The sequence below is a fragment of the Nyctereutes procyonoides genome, unplaced genomic scaffold (genome assembly GCF_905146905.1).
Source record: "Nyctereutes procyonoides isolate TBG_1078 unplaced genomic scaffold, NYPRO_anot_genome, whole genome shotgun sequence".
NCBI lineage: Eukaryota > Metazoa > Chordata > Mammalia > Carnivora > Canidae > Nyctereutes > Nyctereutes procyonoides.
Window position 1 is genome coordinate 25,023,651 of NW_026575024.1, and position 14,078 is coordinate 25,037,728.

Consider the following 14,078-nt stretch of genomic DNA (forward strand, 5'->3'; position numbering starts at 1 on the left):
TATCCACCATAATATCCTTTGGAAACCACACATTATAATCTTGACAGCCCAGCCGTGAGCCTGGCTCTTGGGGTATTCACAGGGAGTGATGAGGTATGAAGGGCAGGCCCTAGGGTTTGACAATGCAACAGGCTAAGTTCCCATCTCATTTCTGCTCTCTGACCTTGAGCTGTGAGTGCCCCTCTCTGAACCTTCTTCTTCCTGCACTGGGTGGATAAACAAGCTTCACTTAGGGGATTATTGGTTGAAAGGAGATCATCACTGGAAGTGGCTGCCCAGTAATTGTGGATTTTCTGGAAGCCTACCAGCCTAAAGAGAACTGTTGATGTTGAGAACAGCCTTATCAGTATCTCCCAGGCTTGAGGCCAAGGGGCCCCATCTTTCAGGCTTTTGCTGCTTTCAAGTGGGTATTAATAGATACAGAAGCCCCTTATCTCTTTCTTGATTTCACACTGGGAATTCTGGTCTTTGCTCCTTTCCGCTGCAGTAGGACTAGAAGGATTGTGGGAAGATGGGCACCTGTGGGAGCCTGGGTACTTGAACACTTTGTGGAGGGCAGGGCTTTGGTAAACCCCTGGCTTGGACCTCACCAAGCATGAATAATAGCCTTTTCACCTGCTAGGTAAGCTCATGGCCTTTGGGCCTCAATTTCCTCATCATGAAATGGGGCAATAACAGCAATGTTCCTTCTCCAGCAACCAGTACAGGGCTTGGCAGAAGACAGGTGCTCAATAACCGTTTGTTGAATGACTAGTGGGTATGAGAGTGCTTTACAAAGCAAATACTACTGTTATTAAGACGCTTTGGGAAGTTACAGAGAAAGGAAACTCCATCTGGAAGGGGAATGTTGCTGGCTTCTCTTACTCTCTGTTAGAGTCTGGCTTTGTTATTTCAAATGAGATCTACCATTCCAATAATGGTGGCTTCTCTAGGGAGAAGGGGGCAGGTTGATCCCATGGCTGGGAATCCAGCGTAGGCCAGCTTCTATCCCTGGATGACCCCACAAGTCCCTACTCCTGAATGAGTCTCAATTTTCCCATCTCTACAGTAAGAAGCAGACACAGTCTCTATGGTCCCTTCTAGTGCTGACACAGTCTAGGATTTACAACAAAGTCTTTCTTTCTCCTTCCCTTCCTTTCTTCCTTTCTTTCCTTTTTTAGAGAGAGAGTGTGAGTGGGGCAGGGAGGGGCAGAGGGAGAAGGGGAGAGAGAATACCAAACAGGCTCCACACCTAGTGCAGAGCCCAACACAGGGCTCCATCTCACAATGCTGAGATCATGACCTGAACCACAACCAAGAGTCAGATGCTTAACTGACTGAGCCATCTAGGCAGCCCCCTACAATGAGTTATTTCAAAAACTGCTTAGGAAACTCCTGCTGCTTTCCTAAACCACCTCATTGTTTATAGAACTTTCAGCAGATTCCTTATGTTTTTTATCCTGATGGCAACTCAGGAAGAGGCCAGGACAATGTACCCATTTTACAGATGAGGAAACTGGAATTGAGAATTGTCCTCAAGGGGCTGATAATTCTTTTTTTTTTTAAGATTCTATTTATTTATTCATGAGAGACACACAGAGAGAGAGAGGCAGAGACACAGGCAGAGGAAGAAGCAGGCTCCATGCAGAGAGCCCGACGTGGGACTCGATTCCGGGTCTCCAGGATCACACCCTGAGCTGAAGGCGGCGCTAAACCACTGAGCCACCAGGGCTGCCCAAGGGGCTGATAATTCAAGGGTGCACCACACATTTTGGTTATATTGATATACTATTTGTCCTTAAATGTGAACCTGCATTAAAATCACCTGGCGGGGGGGGTGGGTGGGTAGGGGATTGCTGGTGAAAATACAGATTCCTGGGCACTTACAGATTCTAAATTGGTAAGGCAGGGATTGGCCCAAAGCTAACAAGTACTCAGGTGATTCTGAAGTCAAGTGCCAGAGGACGAAGGACTCCTTTCGGAGAGCTGAGTCTCCTTGCTGCACTCTGGGTAGCCTCAAGCAACAGCCTGTTCCATTCCTAACCTTTCTCAGCACCTCCTTTGGGTCTTACCAGTGTTGAGAGGAGGCCCTGTTGGAGCTCCCAGTCTACTAGGAGAGGCAGATGGAGAAACTGAGTGTGTGGTCAGTGTTGGGACAGAGGCGGCACTGGGCAATGGAGGAAGTGAGTAATTAGGACTCTGGAGGGCTCTCTGGAGGAAGTCATGTATATTCTGGGTTTAGGGATTTGATCCTTGTTTGTGTATTAGCTTCTCCCCCCCCCCACCCCCCCGTGGGTCATCTCCACCAGATGGCAGGCAAGTTCATAGAAATGATCAAGTCTCACGTCTCTGCCCTCAAAGCTGGCACAAGGCCTGGCACAGAGGAGAGGACAATATTGGTCAAATCAGCTGACCTGAGCAATGAGAAATGGCTGATGGAGAGGTCCCAGGGCCTCCGGATTAACTGCATTTTCATGCTCAGCACCCTTACCTCCTCCCTTTGTGAACTCTAACGTGGAGTTAATGGTGGAAATTCCTCCTCATATTCCAAGCATTCGTTACTTCTATTCCTCGCCTTCTCTTTTCACAAGACCGAGCTCTTCAAGGTCTGAACTAAGAATGGGGCACAGAGCAGGCTCTCAAAAACGTTTGTTGAATAAATGGGTGAATAAATGAGTTCAAGCAGAAGCTGTGCATCGGCTATTGAAGAGATTCCAGCTAAAGGGGGGCTCACGGGAAAGCCCCAAGCTGTATTGGGCCAGATGTCCCTCCTCATTTTCTAACAGCCCGCCTCTGCTGGGGCTCCGGGTGAGGGGGACAGGGCAGGTGCAGGATTTGAAAGTAAATGGTATAGATGGGGCAAGTTGAGGATGGGAGCGGCAGCTGGGGCTTTGGAGACAGGCCTGACCATTGAAAAGAGGAAGGGCAGTTTCTAAGTGATTCAGACTAAGGTTGTTGGGGCTACAGGTGGCGGAGTCTAGGGGTCACGGGAGGTCCGAATACGGTGTGAAGCGCAGAACGGACACGGTCCTAAAGGGCTCCACATACAGGGACCCGGAGTCTGCGGTGCGTCGGGGTGCGAGCCGCGCCACCACGCCTGGGGTAGGGACAGTCCCGGCTGGGGGCGGGGAGTGCGAGAGCTCCTGGCACCGCCCCGACAAAGCCTGCGCGCGCCCGGTCCCGCGATTGGCCGCGCCTCCTCGCGCCGACGCCCCGTCCCGCCCACCGCCGCCGGTCCGGCACGCTGCAGCCAATGGACCCCGTCGCCGTCGCCTACGTCACGAGCCCGACAGCCAATGGTAAGAGCGCTCGGCGGCTCGTGGCTCTTTCGCGGCAAAAAGGATTTGGCGCGTAAAAGTGGCCGGGACTTTGCAGGCAGCGGCGGCCGGGGGCGGAGCGGGATCGAGCCCTCGCCGCGGCCTGCCGCCATGGGCCCGCGCCGCCGCCGCCGCCTGCCACCCGGGCCGCGCGGGCCGTGAGCGCCATGGCCGTGGCCGGGGCCCCCGCAGGCGGCCCATGCGCGCCGGCGCTGGAGGCCCTGCTCGGGGCCGGCGCGCTGCGGCTGCTCGACTCCTCGCAGATCGTCATCATCTCCACGGCGCAGGACGCCAGCGCCCCGCCGGCCCCCGCCGGCCCGGCCGCGCCGGCCGCTGGCCCCCGTGACCCCGACCTGCTGCTCTTCGCCACGCCGCAGGCGCCCCGGCCCACGCCCAGCGCGCCGCGCCCTGCGCTCGGCCGCCCGCCGGTACGGACACCAGGGACACAGGGCCGAGTGCACGTCTGGACCCCCGTGCAGACCCGGTCGGGGCGCGGTTTTTGGCCCGGAGGCAACGGGGGCGGGGGGAGGGGGTGGGCCGAGGCTCCTGGGCTGGGCGGGGTCGAGCCTGGGTTGGGCCTCCGGGCCCCGCCCCGGGATGCGGAGTGACCTCGGGCCAGTCGCTGTTTGCTCCTCTGCTCTGGGCCTCGGCTTTCCCGGAGCCGCTCGAGGGTCAGACTCAGTGGTAATAATAGCCCACGTGTATTCAGCTGGTGTTGCCTGCATGCCCGGTCTCTGGCGAACTTCGAGCCAGAACTCACAACCATGCTGTGAGCTCAGTGTTGTCGCTGTGCCCATCTGAACGGAGGCCCGGAGAGGGGAAGTGACTTGCCCCCGGTCATACGGCTGCAAGTGGTGGGGCTGGGGTTTGAACTGAGGCCTGCTGGCTCCAGACCAGAACTCGTGGCAGGGTAGTGGACATGGCCCCTTGAGGAGGTCGAGGGGGCTATCCTGGGGCCAGACTGCTGAAAGAGTCATTGAGGAGACCCTCCTTCCTGCCTAGATGCTCCACTGCCAGGTGCAGGCCTGGGCCTCTGGGCCTCTGGGCCTCTGGGGACAGGCCTCCTGGCTGGGAGGCCTTCTCTGCAGGGGCGGGGTGGCTGGGCCAGCTGCTGATCCCCTCCCTCTGCCTGTCTTTCCATCTGCCACCCTCCACCCTCACAGGCCCTGGTTGCCATGGAGCCTCATTAATCAGGCAGGCAGACCCCTAGGCCCCCAGGGAAGTAATGGGTGGGCTGGGCCTCTGGGAGCTGGAGTGGAGGCCCCCAGTGCCAGGAGAGAGTAAATATTCCAGGGAGATACCTTGATAAAGTGCTCCCTGAGCAGCAAGAGGCTCAGGAGCAATTTGGACTGGGGGGGGGGGGGGGCAGAAAAGATTGCTTAATTACTGGAGAGCAGGGCCTAGAGGCCTGGAGCTTGGACCTGTGAGCTGCAGGACTGGGCGTGGAGACCAGCTTGACTGTCAGGGCCTGTGGGTGAAGGTGGGGCATGGAAGGCTGCTGGCAGGGGGCAGGGGCCAGGCCAGCCAGGCAGGAGGGGGTCTCAGCAGGGGGCCTGGAGCAAGTAGGAGGGGTGAAGCAGAGCCCAGGCAAGGAGGTGGAAGCTATCCAACTGCTTATGGGGGCCTGGGTGGCAGCTGGTCCCTGAGGCATCCCGGCAAGTCTCCCCTAACTCCCTTGGCCCCTCGCCCAGCCTAGCTCTGCCTTCCTTCCGGAATCACCAAGACGCTAATAATAATAACAATAGGAGCCACCATTGTTTTGAGACTGTTTTATATGTCAGGCTGTGTGCCAAGCACTTCACCCAGTTAACTCTCTCAACAACCATCCCCTTTTACAGATAGGGAAGCTGAGACCTAGAGATGATAGGTCATTCAGCTAGTGGAATGGTGGGACCAGTCCAGACTTCCTGAGCTGTTAACTAGTTTGCCACTGGGATGCCTTGCCTCCTAGAAATGTTAATAATACAGGTTTAAGGAAGTTAGGAACCCTTCTGATGGGTAAAGGGAGGAGGATTGTACTAAGGGGTGGGTCACCTCTATCCCAGGGGCCTTTTTTCTCTGCAGGTGCCAGCCTGGAGCTTGGACCTGAAAACTGCATTTAGCTGACTGACAAGTACTTAGCCGACCTGGGGCTATAGAAGCTGAGATCCAGGCCCAGAGGGCTGCCAGAGACTGGGCTGAGGAAATGTACTCCACCCCACCCCCAGCAGTGTCAGGGGCAGCCTTGTGGGCCTGAGCATTCCATTCATTCTACTATTGAGTTAGTGAACTGCCCAAAAGGTACTAGACAATGGGCAAAGAAGGAGCCTCTGCCCTCACAGCACTGAAGCACTAGTATCCATTTTCTGCCGGTGGGTGGGGGTGAGGGCTGGCACCGTCCCAGAGCTGAAGTCCAGAAACACCCCCTCCAAGACTCTCCACTCTTGTACCTCTGGTCAGCCACTGGCCGATTGAACTGTGGCCTCCTCTGACCCTCTGCACTGACATTTGTGTGAGGCAGTCTTTGAAACAAGCTACGGGTTCAGCTTCTACATCAGTGAGCATTCATTGAGCACCTCTAGCATGCAAGACTCTACAACTCAGCCATTCCTCCTGGCACTTCCTGTCCACCTCTATCCTGTTGTCATAGCTGTTAAAAAGCAAATTAAAACATTTACTATAGAAAAAGTTAAGAGGCTAAAAAGTTGAAGGATGCCAACACCATTCATTTTTCCTCCTGTTTTCTTTTCCTAAGCATGTTTTTTTTTAAAAGATGGTTGTGACAGCTTTTTTTTCCCCTTAAATTTTAAAAATTGTAGTTTTTCCTTTGTTTCTATGTTCAAACATTGGATCATCCCCATTTTATAGATATAGTAACAGTCCCCCCATGGTTGTCCTCCACCCACATACCATACAGAGGTTACCCCTAGAATGGATTCTAGAATATTAGACACTGAACCAGAGAAAAATGTTTCATGTTTTTAATCCAAAAAGGGATCATGTAAATGCATTGCCCTCTGATGATATTTTTCTTGTCATTATGTCTTTGAGAGGATTCTGTGTCACCCTTCATTAGTCCTTGACAGCTACGTGGTATTCCAGGGACTGGATGAGCCACACTTTTTGTGGCTCCCCTTCCATAGATGTTGGAGATGTCCACATTTTTTCACCACAGTGTTCTGTGTGTCTTCACCTCTGCCTTTTTAGGTTCCTGTGCCAAGCTCTCTAGAGTGTGGTGGCTGAAATGGAGACCTGCTTGAGCCCTTGCTTTAGGGTGTGGCATTGACCTGTCATCACAGTGGGCATGGGCCTGAGGAGCAGGGAGATGAGGGGTGCAATTGGCAGGAGGATGCTAGGTTCAGGCCTAAGGGGCAAGGCCGGAGAGGAGACACACATGACTTTTGGGGGCTGGTCTCTGGACGAAGCTGCAGGGAAGCAGGACACATGGTAGGTAGGAATATGGGCTCTGGGTCAGCCCATTAGGGCTCACATCCTGGCCCTATCTCTCATTGTCAGGCCTCTTGGGAAGTGGAGGTCATCATGGCATCTGTTGCAAGGTCTGGGCAGAGGGTTTGATGACTGGATGCAGGTAAAGCCATTATTTAGCAGGGCTCGGTACACAAGAGACACTCGACATGTGTGAGCACTTCTATCCCCGGGGCACCTGAGGGCATCCATGAGTGTGCGGTGAGAGCGAGGGCTCGTTGGCACGTGCAGAGGTTCACACAGCAGACAGGAGTTAACACCAGGCCCTGCGAACGGTGATGATTCCATAATTCTGGCCCAGCGCCTGCCTCGGGGCACTGCCTCCTGGGTGAGACAAATACATCTCCAGAAATTGGTTGCAAGAGATATTGTGGGGAAAGGTCAAGTTTGAGGCATTTTGGCCTGGTCTCTTGCAGGGGATCAGAAGACCTAAGTAAGGAGTAAGGTGCCTTCCCGCAGAGGTGTTGAGAGTTGGTGTGAAGGCAGGTGGGGGCATTCATGGGAGGGAAACGGCTCAGGCTAACACTTGGAGGCACAAGTTTGTGAGAAAACACGTCTGAGCAGAAGTTTACGTGGAGAAGTGGCAGAGGAGGGCACTAGGGTGGAGAAGGATAGGTGGAGGCAGGGAGTTGGTTGAGTGGTCCAAATGGGAGGAGATAGTGGCTGTGGTGAGAGATTTCTCGAAGGCTACCAGATGGCTGCCCAGTGAGGGTCTAGCTTGGGACACCCCGTGGGTGGGGGAGGACTGGGGTGGGTCAGGATGGGCCTGAGATGCCTGAGACACTTCTGGGGCAATCTCCATCCTCCCGTGTGTGTGACTAAGTCAGAGGGTGTTCTGGACAGGAATCCTGGCTTGGCTGCTTCCTGGCTGTCTGACTTGGGCCTCTCTGGGCTTCAGTTACTTTATCCATAAAGTGGAGCCATTATTGTGCTGCTAGTCCATAGGACGGAATGAACTAACGTGCAAAACGTGGTGAGTACTAGCTGCCACCATGTTCACAGAATCCAGAGAGGAGAGAAGGTAACTTGCCCAAGGGACCTGTATCCTGATGGCTTAAAACAACAAGTCCTAATACAACACTGTGTGTTAATATACTGGCATTGAAATTAAAAACAATAAAAAAGGGCAGCCCCCGTGGCGTCAGCAGTTTAGCACCGCCTACAGCCCAGGGCGGGATCCTGGAGACCTGGGATCGAGTCCCATGTCAGGCTCCCTGCATGGAGCCTGCTTCTTCCTCTGCCTGTGTCTCTGCCTCTCTCTTGCTCTGTATCTCTCATGAGTAAATAAAATAAAATCTTAAAAAAAAAAAAAACCAATAAAAAAACCCCCAATAACAAACAATTATTATCACACAGATTTTGGTGGGGCAGGAATTCAGAGGAGACTGCTCAGTGCTTCTGGCGCAGGATCTCTGCTGAGATTGTAAGCCAAAATGTTGGGCGAGGCTGCAGTCATCAGAAGGCGTGACCCGGGTTGAAGGACTTGTTTCTAAGACTGATGTTGCTACTGGACAAGGCCTCAATGCCTTGCCACTCGGGCCTGCGTGACATGGCAGTGGCTCTCCCCAGAGTGAGTGGTCCATTATAGAAAACAAGGAGGAAGCTCCAGTGCAGCTCTGACCCAGTCTGAGAAGTGACTTGTCATCACTTCCATCCCACTGCTCTTAAGAAGCAAGTTACCAGATCTGGTCCATATTTAAGGGGAGGAGAATTAGGCTCTATTTTTTTGTTTTGTTTTGTTTTTTGAAAGGGAGAGTATCAGATTTGCAGACAGATTTTAAAACTGCCATAGGCACCCAGGGAAATACTGGTGGAGCTAGAACTTAAACTCAGGTCTTCTGCGCCCCATGGTTGACTGATCTGTCCTGTGCGGTAGGACTGGGTCCCCTGGGATCTCCCCCTCCCTCATACACTTAGGCGACGTGATAGAGAAAATGGGGCAGGGGTGGCCCAGGAGCACCAAGCCCTGAGCCCAGTCTTTGTGGCCTTGCTCCTGGTTATTAGGCATCATCCCATTGTTTCTGCCACAGGTAAAGCGGAGGTTGGACCTGGAAACTGACCATCAGTACCTGGCTGAGAGCAGTGGGCCAGCCCGGGGCAGAGGCCGCCACCCAGGAAAAGGTACCCACAGAGCTGGGGCTGGGGCAGGCCCCCTGACCGGGCCCAAGTTGGGGGTGTGGACAAACATGCTTGCAGAGTAAACTCTGATCTGTCAGGCCTGGACTGGAGCCAGGCCTCTGGGGGCCCTGAGGGGCAGCTGGAGTGGCTGCCTGGCATGGCTTCCCCAGGCCCTGGGGGGTGGGGAGTTCCCCAGCCAGAAGAGGAACGTCTCGTGGTTGGCAGGCAGCAGCCCCAGGCCCTCCCGGTTGGCTTTGCCAAGGGGAAGGAGCCATCTGCCCATCCCACTCCTGTCCTGCACTGCCAGGAAGGCTAGCCCACCTAGGTGTGGGGGCGGTACTGAGGGAGCCCTCCTTGCCTGGACCCCTAGGTGTGAAATCCCCAGGGGAGAAGTCACGCTATGAGACCTCACTGAATCTGACCACAAAACGCTTCCTGGAGCTGCTGAGCCGCTCGGCTGATGGCGTTGTTGATCTGAACTGGGCGGCTGAGGTGTTGAAGGTGCAGAAACGGCGCATCTATGACATCACCAACGTCCTCGAGGGCATCCAGCTCATTGCCAAGAAGTCTAAGAACCACATCCAGTGGCTGTAGGTACCAGCCCTTCAGGAGGTCAGGCGGAGGCTAAGGCCTGGGGCCAGGCCAGCGTGGAGGAGCTGATAGCGATCCCCACCATGGCTGTCTACATCCTCATCGTCTAGCTGGGGAAACTGAGGCTCGGAGGGGGAGGTGGCTTCTCTGAGGAAGTTTCCACAGATATCACATACGCAGCTCAGCGCACCCTCGTGTATTTCTTCGTCTGGGGAGTCACCATCCAGATCAGGATAAAGAACATGTCCGGCACCACAGAAAGTTCCCTGTGCCCTTCCCAGCTGTTGCCTACCCCTCTTACCATTAGGTGATGGCTCTTATGCCCTCTGTCACCCTCAGTAGGATTGTTAATTCTTGTTAATTTTTTTGGAAAGACTTTATTTGACAGAGCACAAGCAGGGGAGCAGCAGGCAGAGGGAGAGGGAGAAGCAGGCTCCCTGCTGAGCAGGGTGTGGGTCTCCATCCAGGACCCTGGGATCATGATCTGAGCCCAAGGCAGATGCTCAACCGACTGAGCCACCCAGGCACCCCTAATCTTGTTAATTCTTGTTTTATTTTCCCCCTCTCACCTCTTTTAGCCATGCCACTGCCCTCTCTGACACATTTTCCTTTTCAGCTTTTGGTACATCATTCCATTCTGCATCCTTTTTTTTTTCCCCCTTTTTACTTGACAACACATATTGGAAGTACATCCGTGTCTGTACATCTGATACATTCTCGTCCTTTTATACAAACTTGTAGGATTCCATGGCACACCTGTGCCATCACCCACTTACCCAGCCCTCCGTGAGGGGTCTTTCAGGCCCGACTTCAGACCCTGGCCAGCCTGACTTGGAGGCCCGCTTCAGCCCTCTGCTGTTTCCCAGCCCAGGAGTTAGACCCAGAGAAGGACAAGGGCTTGTGTGGGTCTCACAGAACAGGCAGCAGCAGACTGGATGCTGAGGGTTAGGGCTGAGCCAAGAACTGCAAACTTTCCCTTTGTCTCCTGCAGAGGCAGCCATGCAGCAGTGGGGATCAGTGGGCGGCTTGAAGGACTGACTCAAGACCTCCGGCAGCTGCAGGAGAGTGAGCGGCAGCTGGACCACCTGATCCATATCTGTACCACACAACTGCGGCTGCTCGCTGAGGACTCCGACAGCCAGCGATATCCTTGGGCTGTCGGCCGACTGCCATGGAGGACAGGATGGGCGGGTGGGGCCCCATCCAAGTGGGACTAACAAGTCTACTCTAGGCCCTGAATTTGGGGAGGAGGTGGTGCTCTGGCTTTGGTGCCAGTTCTGGGCTGAGCACTTATTCTGTTAGGCTGGACAAGTTACATAACCTCTCCGAGCATCAGCTTTATCTGTAAGAGGGGAAAGTAATCAATCCCCAAACAGCAGAGATTCAAACTAGAAAAGCTAGTTCCAGCAATAGCAAACATTTATTTGGTAGTGATTTGGTACATGGCAGTGGCTTCAAGATTAGAGATCTAAGTTCTTATTTGTCTTTCATTCATAAAAAATAGAAAACACTTTTTTAAAAAAAGATTTTATTTTTAAGTAATCTCTTATAACTCTCTTATGAACTCTGGGTGGGTGACCCCAGAGGTCAAAGGTCATGTGGTCCTTGACTCTACCAACCCTGGCCTATGTGACCTGCCAGGACCTTCGTAGCATCGCAGACCCTGCAGAGCAGATGGTCATGGTGATCAAGGCCCCTCCTGAGACCCAGCTCCAAGCCATAGACTCCTCAGAGGTGAGACCCAGGACTCCAGACCTGACCAGGACAGGCTGGGCAGGGTTGGTGGTCAGCCGAGCCTCAATTTACCCTGCTTGCTGCCTCCACCCAGACCTTTCAGATCTCCCTTAAGAGCAAACAAGGCCCCATTGACGTTTTCCTGTGCCCTGAGGAGAGTGCAGGCGGGATCAGCCCTGGGAAGACCCCATCCCAGGGGACAGCTTCTGGGGAGGAAGACAGGCCAGTTGACCCTGCCACCACAGTGCCACCACCATCATCTCCCCCCTCATCCCCTGCTTCGGATCCCAGCCAGTCCCTGCTCAGCCTGGAGCAAGGTGGGTGAAGGGAGGGTGGGTGGGGTGGGTCAGGGTCCCTCTCCCAGCTGGGTGGGCCGGCAGGATACCCCCTCTGCCCTCCCTGTGGGCCATCCCCGGCCTGTGATGCTCCCCCATCTCCCCAGAACCTCTGCTTTCCCGGATGGGTGGCCTGCGGGCCCCCGTGGACGAGGACCGCCTGTCCCCGCTGGTGGCGGCCGACTCGCTCCTGGAACATGCGCGGGAGGATTTTTCCGGCCTCCTCCCTGAGGAGTTCATCAGCCTGTCCCCACCCCACGAGGCTCTCGACTACCACTTTGGCCTTGAGGAGGGTGAGGGCATCAGAGACCTCTTCGACTGTGACTTTGGGGACCTTACCCCTCTGGATTTCTGATGGGGCTTAGGGGGACCAGGGCCTCCTGAGATGCCCACCCTGTCTCTGCAGCCTTGGAGCCCCCTACCCCTGGCCGTCCTCCCAGCCCAATTGGAAACATTTAATTTATACCCCTCTCCCCTATCTCCAGAAGCTTTCTTGCTCTGGAGCCTGGCTACTGCCAGGAGGCTAAGCAAGCCAGGAAGGGAAGGATTCTGTTTGTGGTGTGTATGTGCATGCACCCAACACCCAACATGTGTGTTACACGGGGTGAATGGTGTGTGAGCATGTGTGTGTGCATGTACCGGGGAATGAAGGTGAACACATCTGTGCGTGCACTGAAAACACGCCCCAGTGTGTCCACGTGTGTGTGCATGAGTCCATGTGTGCGCGTGGTGGGGGCTCTAACTGCACTTTTGGTCTCCTTGCTCCAGGGGCCCCACGAGGCCCAGGGTGGCCACCTGCCCCCAGAATCCTGTGCGCTGACCAGGCCAGGTGGCGAGGCCTTGGCCTGCTTGTTTGCAGGACAGCGAGAGCACTTCTGTCGTCTTAAAGGTTTTTCTGATCGAAGCTTTAATGGAGCGTTATTTATTTATCGAGGCCTCTTTGGCAAGCCTGGGGCACCAGCAAAGGGTAGGAGGGATGTGGGGCTGTTGCCCCAACTCCCTATAGCCCTGAGCAGAGCAGGGGTCCCTGAGCTATTCTTTGCCCTCCTCCGAAGGAGCTGAGGCCTGAGTGGTTTATTTATTGGGAAAGTGAGGGAGGGAGCCAGACGGACGGACCGACTGACTGACAGCCATGGGTGGATCAAGGGGGTGGTCCCTCCCCTGGGGTCACTACAGGGCCCCAACTGCCCCCCAGGATGGATGTGAGATGCGAGAGGTGAGTGGGGGACCTTCACTGACCGGGTGGGTAGGAGGGGTGGCTGAAGGGCTTCCCCTGGCCCAGACTGCGGGGGGCCCCTCTGTCCCGCTCGTTTCTCTGCCCCACTCGTTGCTCTGCCCCACCCTCCAATCTGCACTTTGATTTGCCTTCCTAACCGCTCTGTTCCCTCCTGCTTTGGTTTTAATAAATATTTTGATGGTGTTTGGGCTGGGTATTGGGACTGTGCTGGGAGCAAATCCGGGGATGGGAGAGGTCCAAGTTGCTGGGAAAACACCCCTTGTCTGCTTCCCTTCTCCTTGCCCCTGTTTGGTTTCATTCCACTTGAGCCTCACAGCCACAAAGAAAGGTAGGCTTCGTCACCGTTTTTGTCCTAACTTAAAAACCAATCCAATGAAGTCGTAAGTGAACTCCCCTCCTTTCCCCAGCCCCAGAGAGGCCACTGGGATTGCTGTGTTCCTTCCAGGCGTTTCTGGGCATTTGTAACCTGCAACAAATAATTACAACAGGATGATTCTCTATCAGGTTCTTTCAGGTTCTGGGGCCACAAGTTCCTCCTGGGGCTTTCAGGGTTGACTGGAGGAGATTTAGATGAATGAGAAAATCAGAGGGCTTCCTAGAAGAGGTGATGTGTGAGCTGGGAGCTGTAGGACAGTTAAAGGAGGACAATACGAACACCCCTAGCAGACAAAAGTGGTGTGGGCAAAGGCAGGAGCGAGCAGGGCACCAGTGTGGGGTCCTAAGGGGAGGGCCAGAGTGGAGAGAATTAAGTTTGAGGCTGTGTTCAGGGGACCAGGAGTGACCTGCTGAGGCTCAGCAGTGATCTCCTGTTTCTTATTTTAAACGCTCCCTTTGGCTGGTGTTGGAAGATGAATTGAAGAGGGAGCCGGAATGGCAGAGGGGAGGGGAAAGGGCAGTGTTGAGTTTGGAGGGGCCTGGGGGGCAGTCCACACAGACCTGTTTAGCCCCTAGGTGAGCTTTCTGTGGGCCAGTTTCTATTTTAAGCCCTCTGCAGTCAGTGGGGTGAGTCCCCGCAATAATCCTTTATGGTCTCTAGGATTGCTCCCATTTTGCAGAAAAGTTAGTCCCTTGCAGGCCTTGCCCCCCGGTGTCCCTCTGTGGCCCGGCGGCGACTTGCTCCCGGTGGTGCGGGACCTGCCCTTGGTGGGCTCGTGCGGCCCCTCCGCCCTGTTCCCGGCTGTGTAGTACTCCCAGCCCTCCCAGGCCCACAGAGCCCGTCTGAGCCAGAACTGGCCCCGGGCGGCTCCCGATTCCGGCCGCCAGCCCGCCCGGAGCCTCTGGTCCCGGAACGGCGGGGCCGGG

General features: G+C 55.0%; 1 protein-coding gene across 1 annotated transcript; it reads left to right on the top strand.

Moving 5' to 3' along the window:
* The first annotated feature begins 3,401 nt into the window (after positions 1-3,401).
* E2F1 (E2F transcription factor 1) lies at positions 3,402-12,959 on the top strand. Its single transcript, XM_055304761.1, has 7 exons — positions 3,402-3,724; positions 8,792-8,882; positions 9,250-9,469; positions 10,462-10,614; positions 11,090-11,204; positions 11,299-11,521; positions 11,647-12,959. The coding sequence occupies exons 1-7, from the start codon at positions 3,464-3,466 to the stop codon at positions 11,892-11,894; spliced, it is 1,311 nt and encodes a 436-aa protein (XP_055160736.1). The 5' UTR covers positions 3,402-3,463; the 3' UTR covers positions 11,895-12,959.
* The last annotated feature ends 1,119 nt before the right edge of the window (positions 12,960-14,078 follow it).

What these genes read in the sequence shown, in the direction of transcription:
- E2F1 (XM_055304761.1), top strand. Translation starts at nt 3,464, where the DNA reads ATGGCCGTGGCCGGGGCCCCCGCAGGCGGCCCATGCGCGCCGGCGCTG. An exon ending in AGGCCGCCACCCAGGAAAAG is followed by an intron (nt 8,883 to 9,249) that starts GTACCCACAGAG and finishes CTGGACCCCTAG; the next exon opens with GTGTGAAATCCCCAGGGGAG. An exon ending in AAGCCATAGACTCCTCAGAG is followed by an intron (nt 11,205 to 11,298) that starts GTGAGACCCAGG and finishes GCCTCCACCCAG; the next exon opens with ACCTTTCAGATCTCCCTTAA.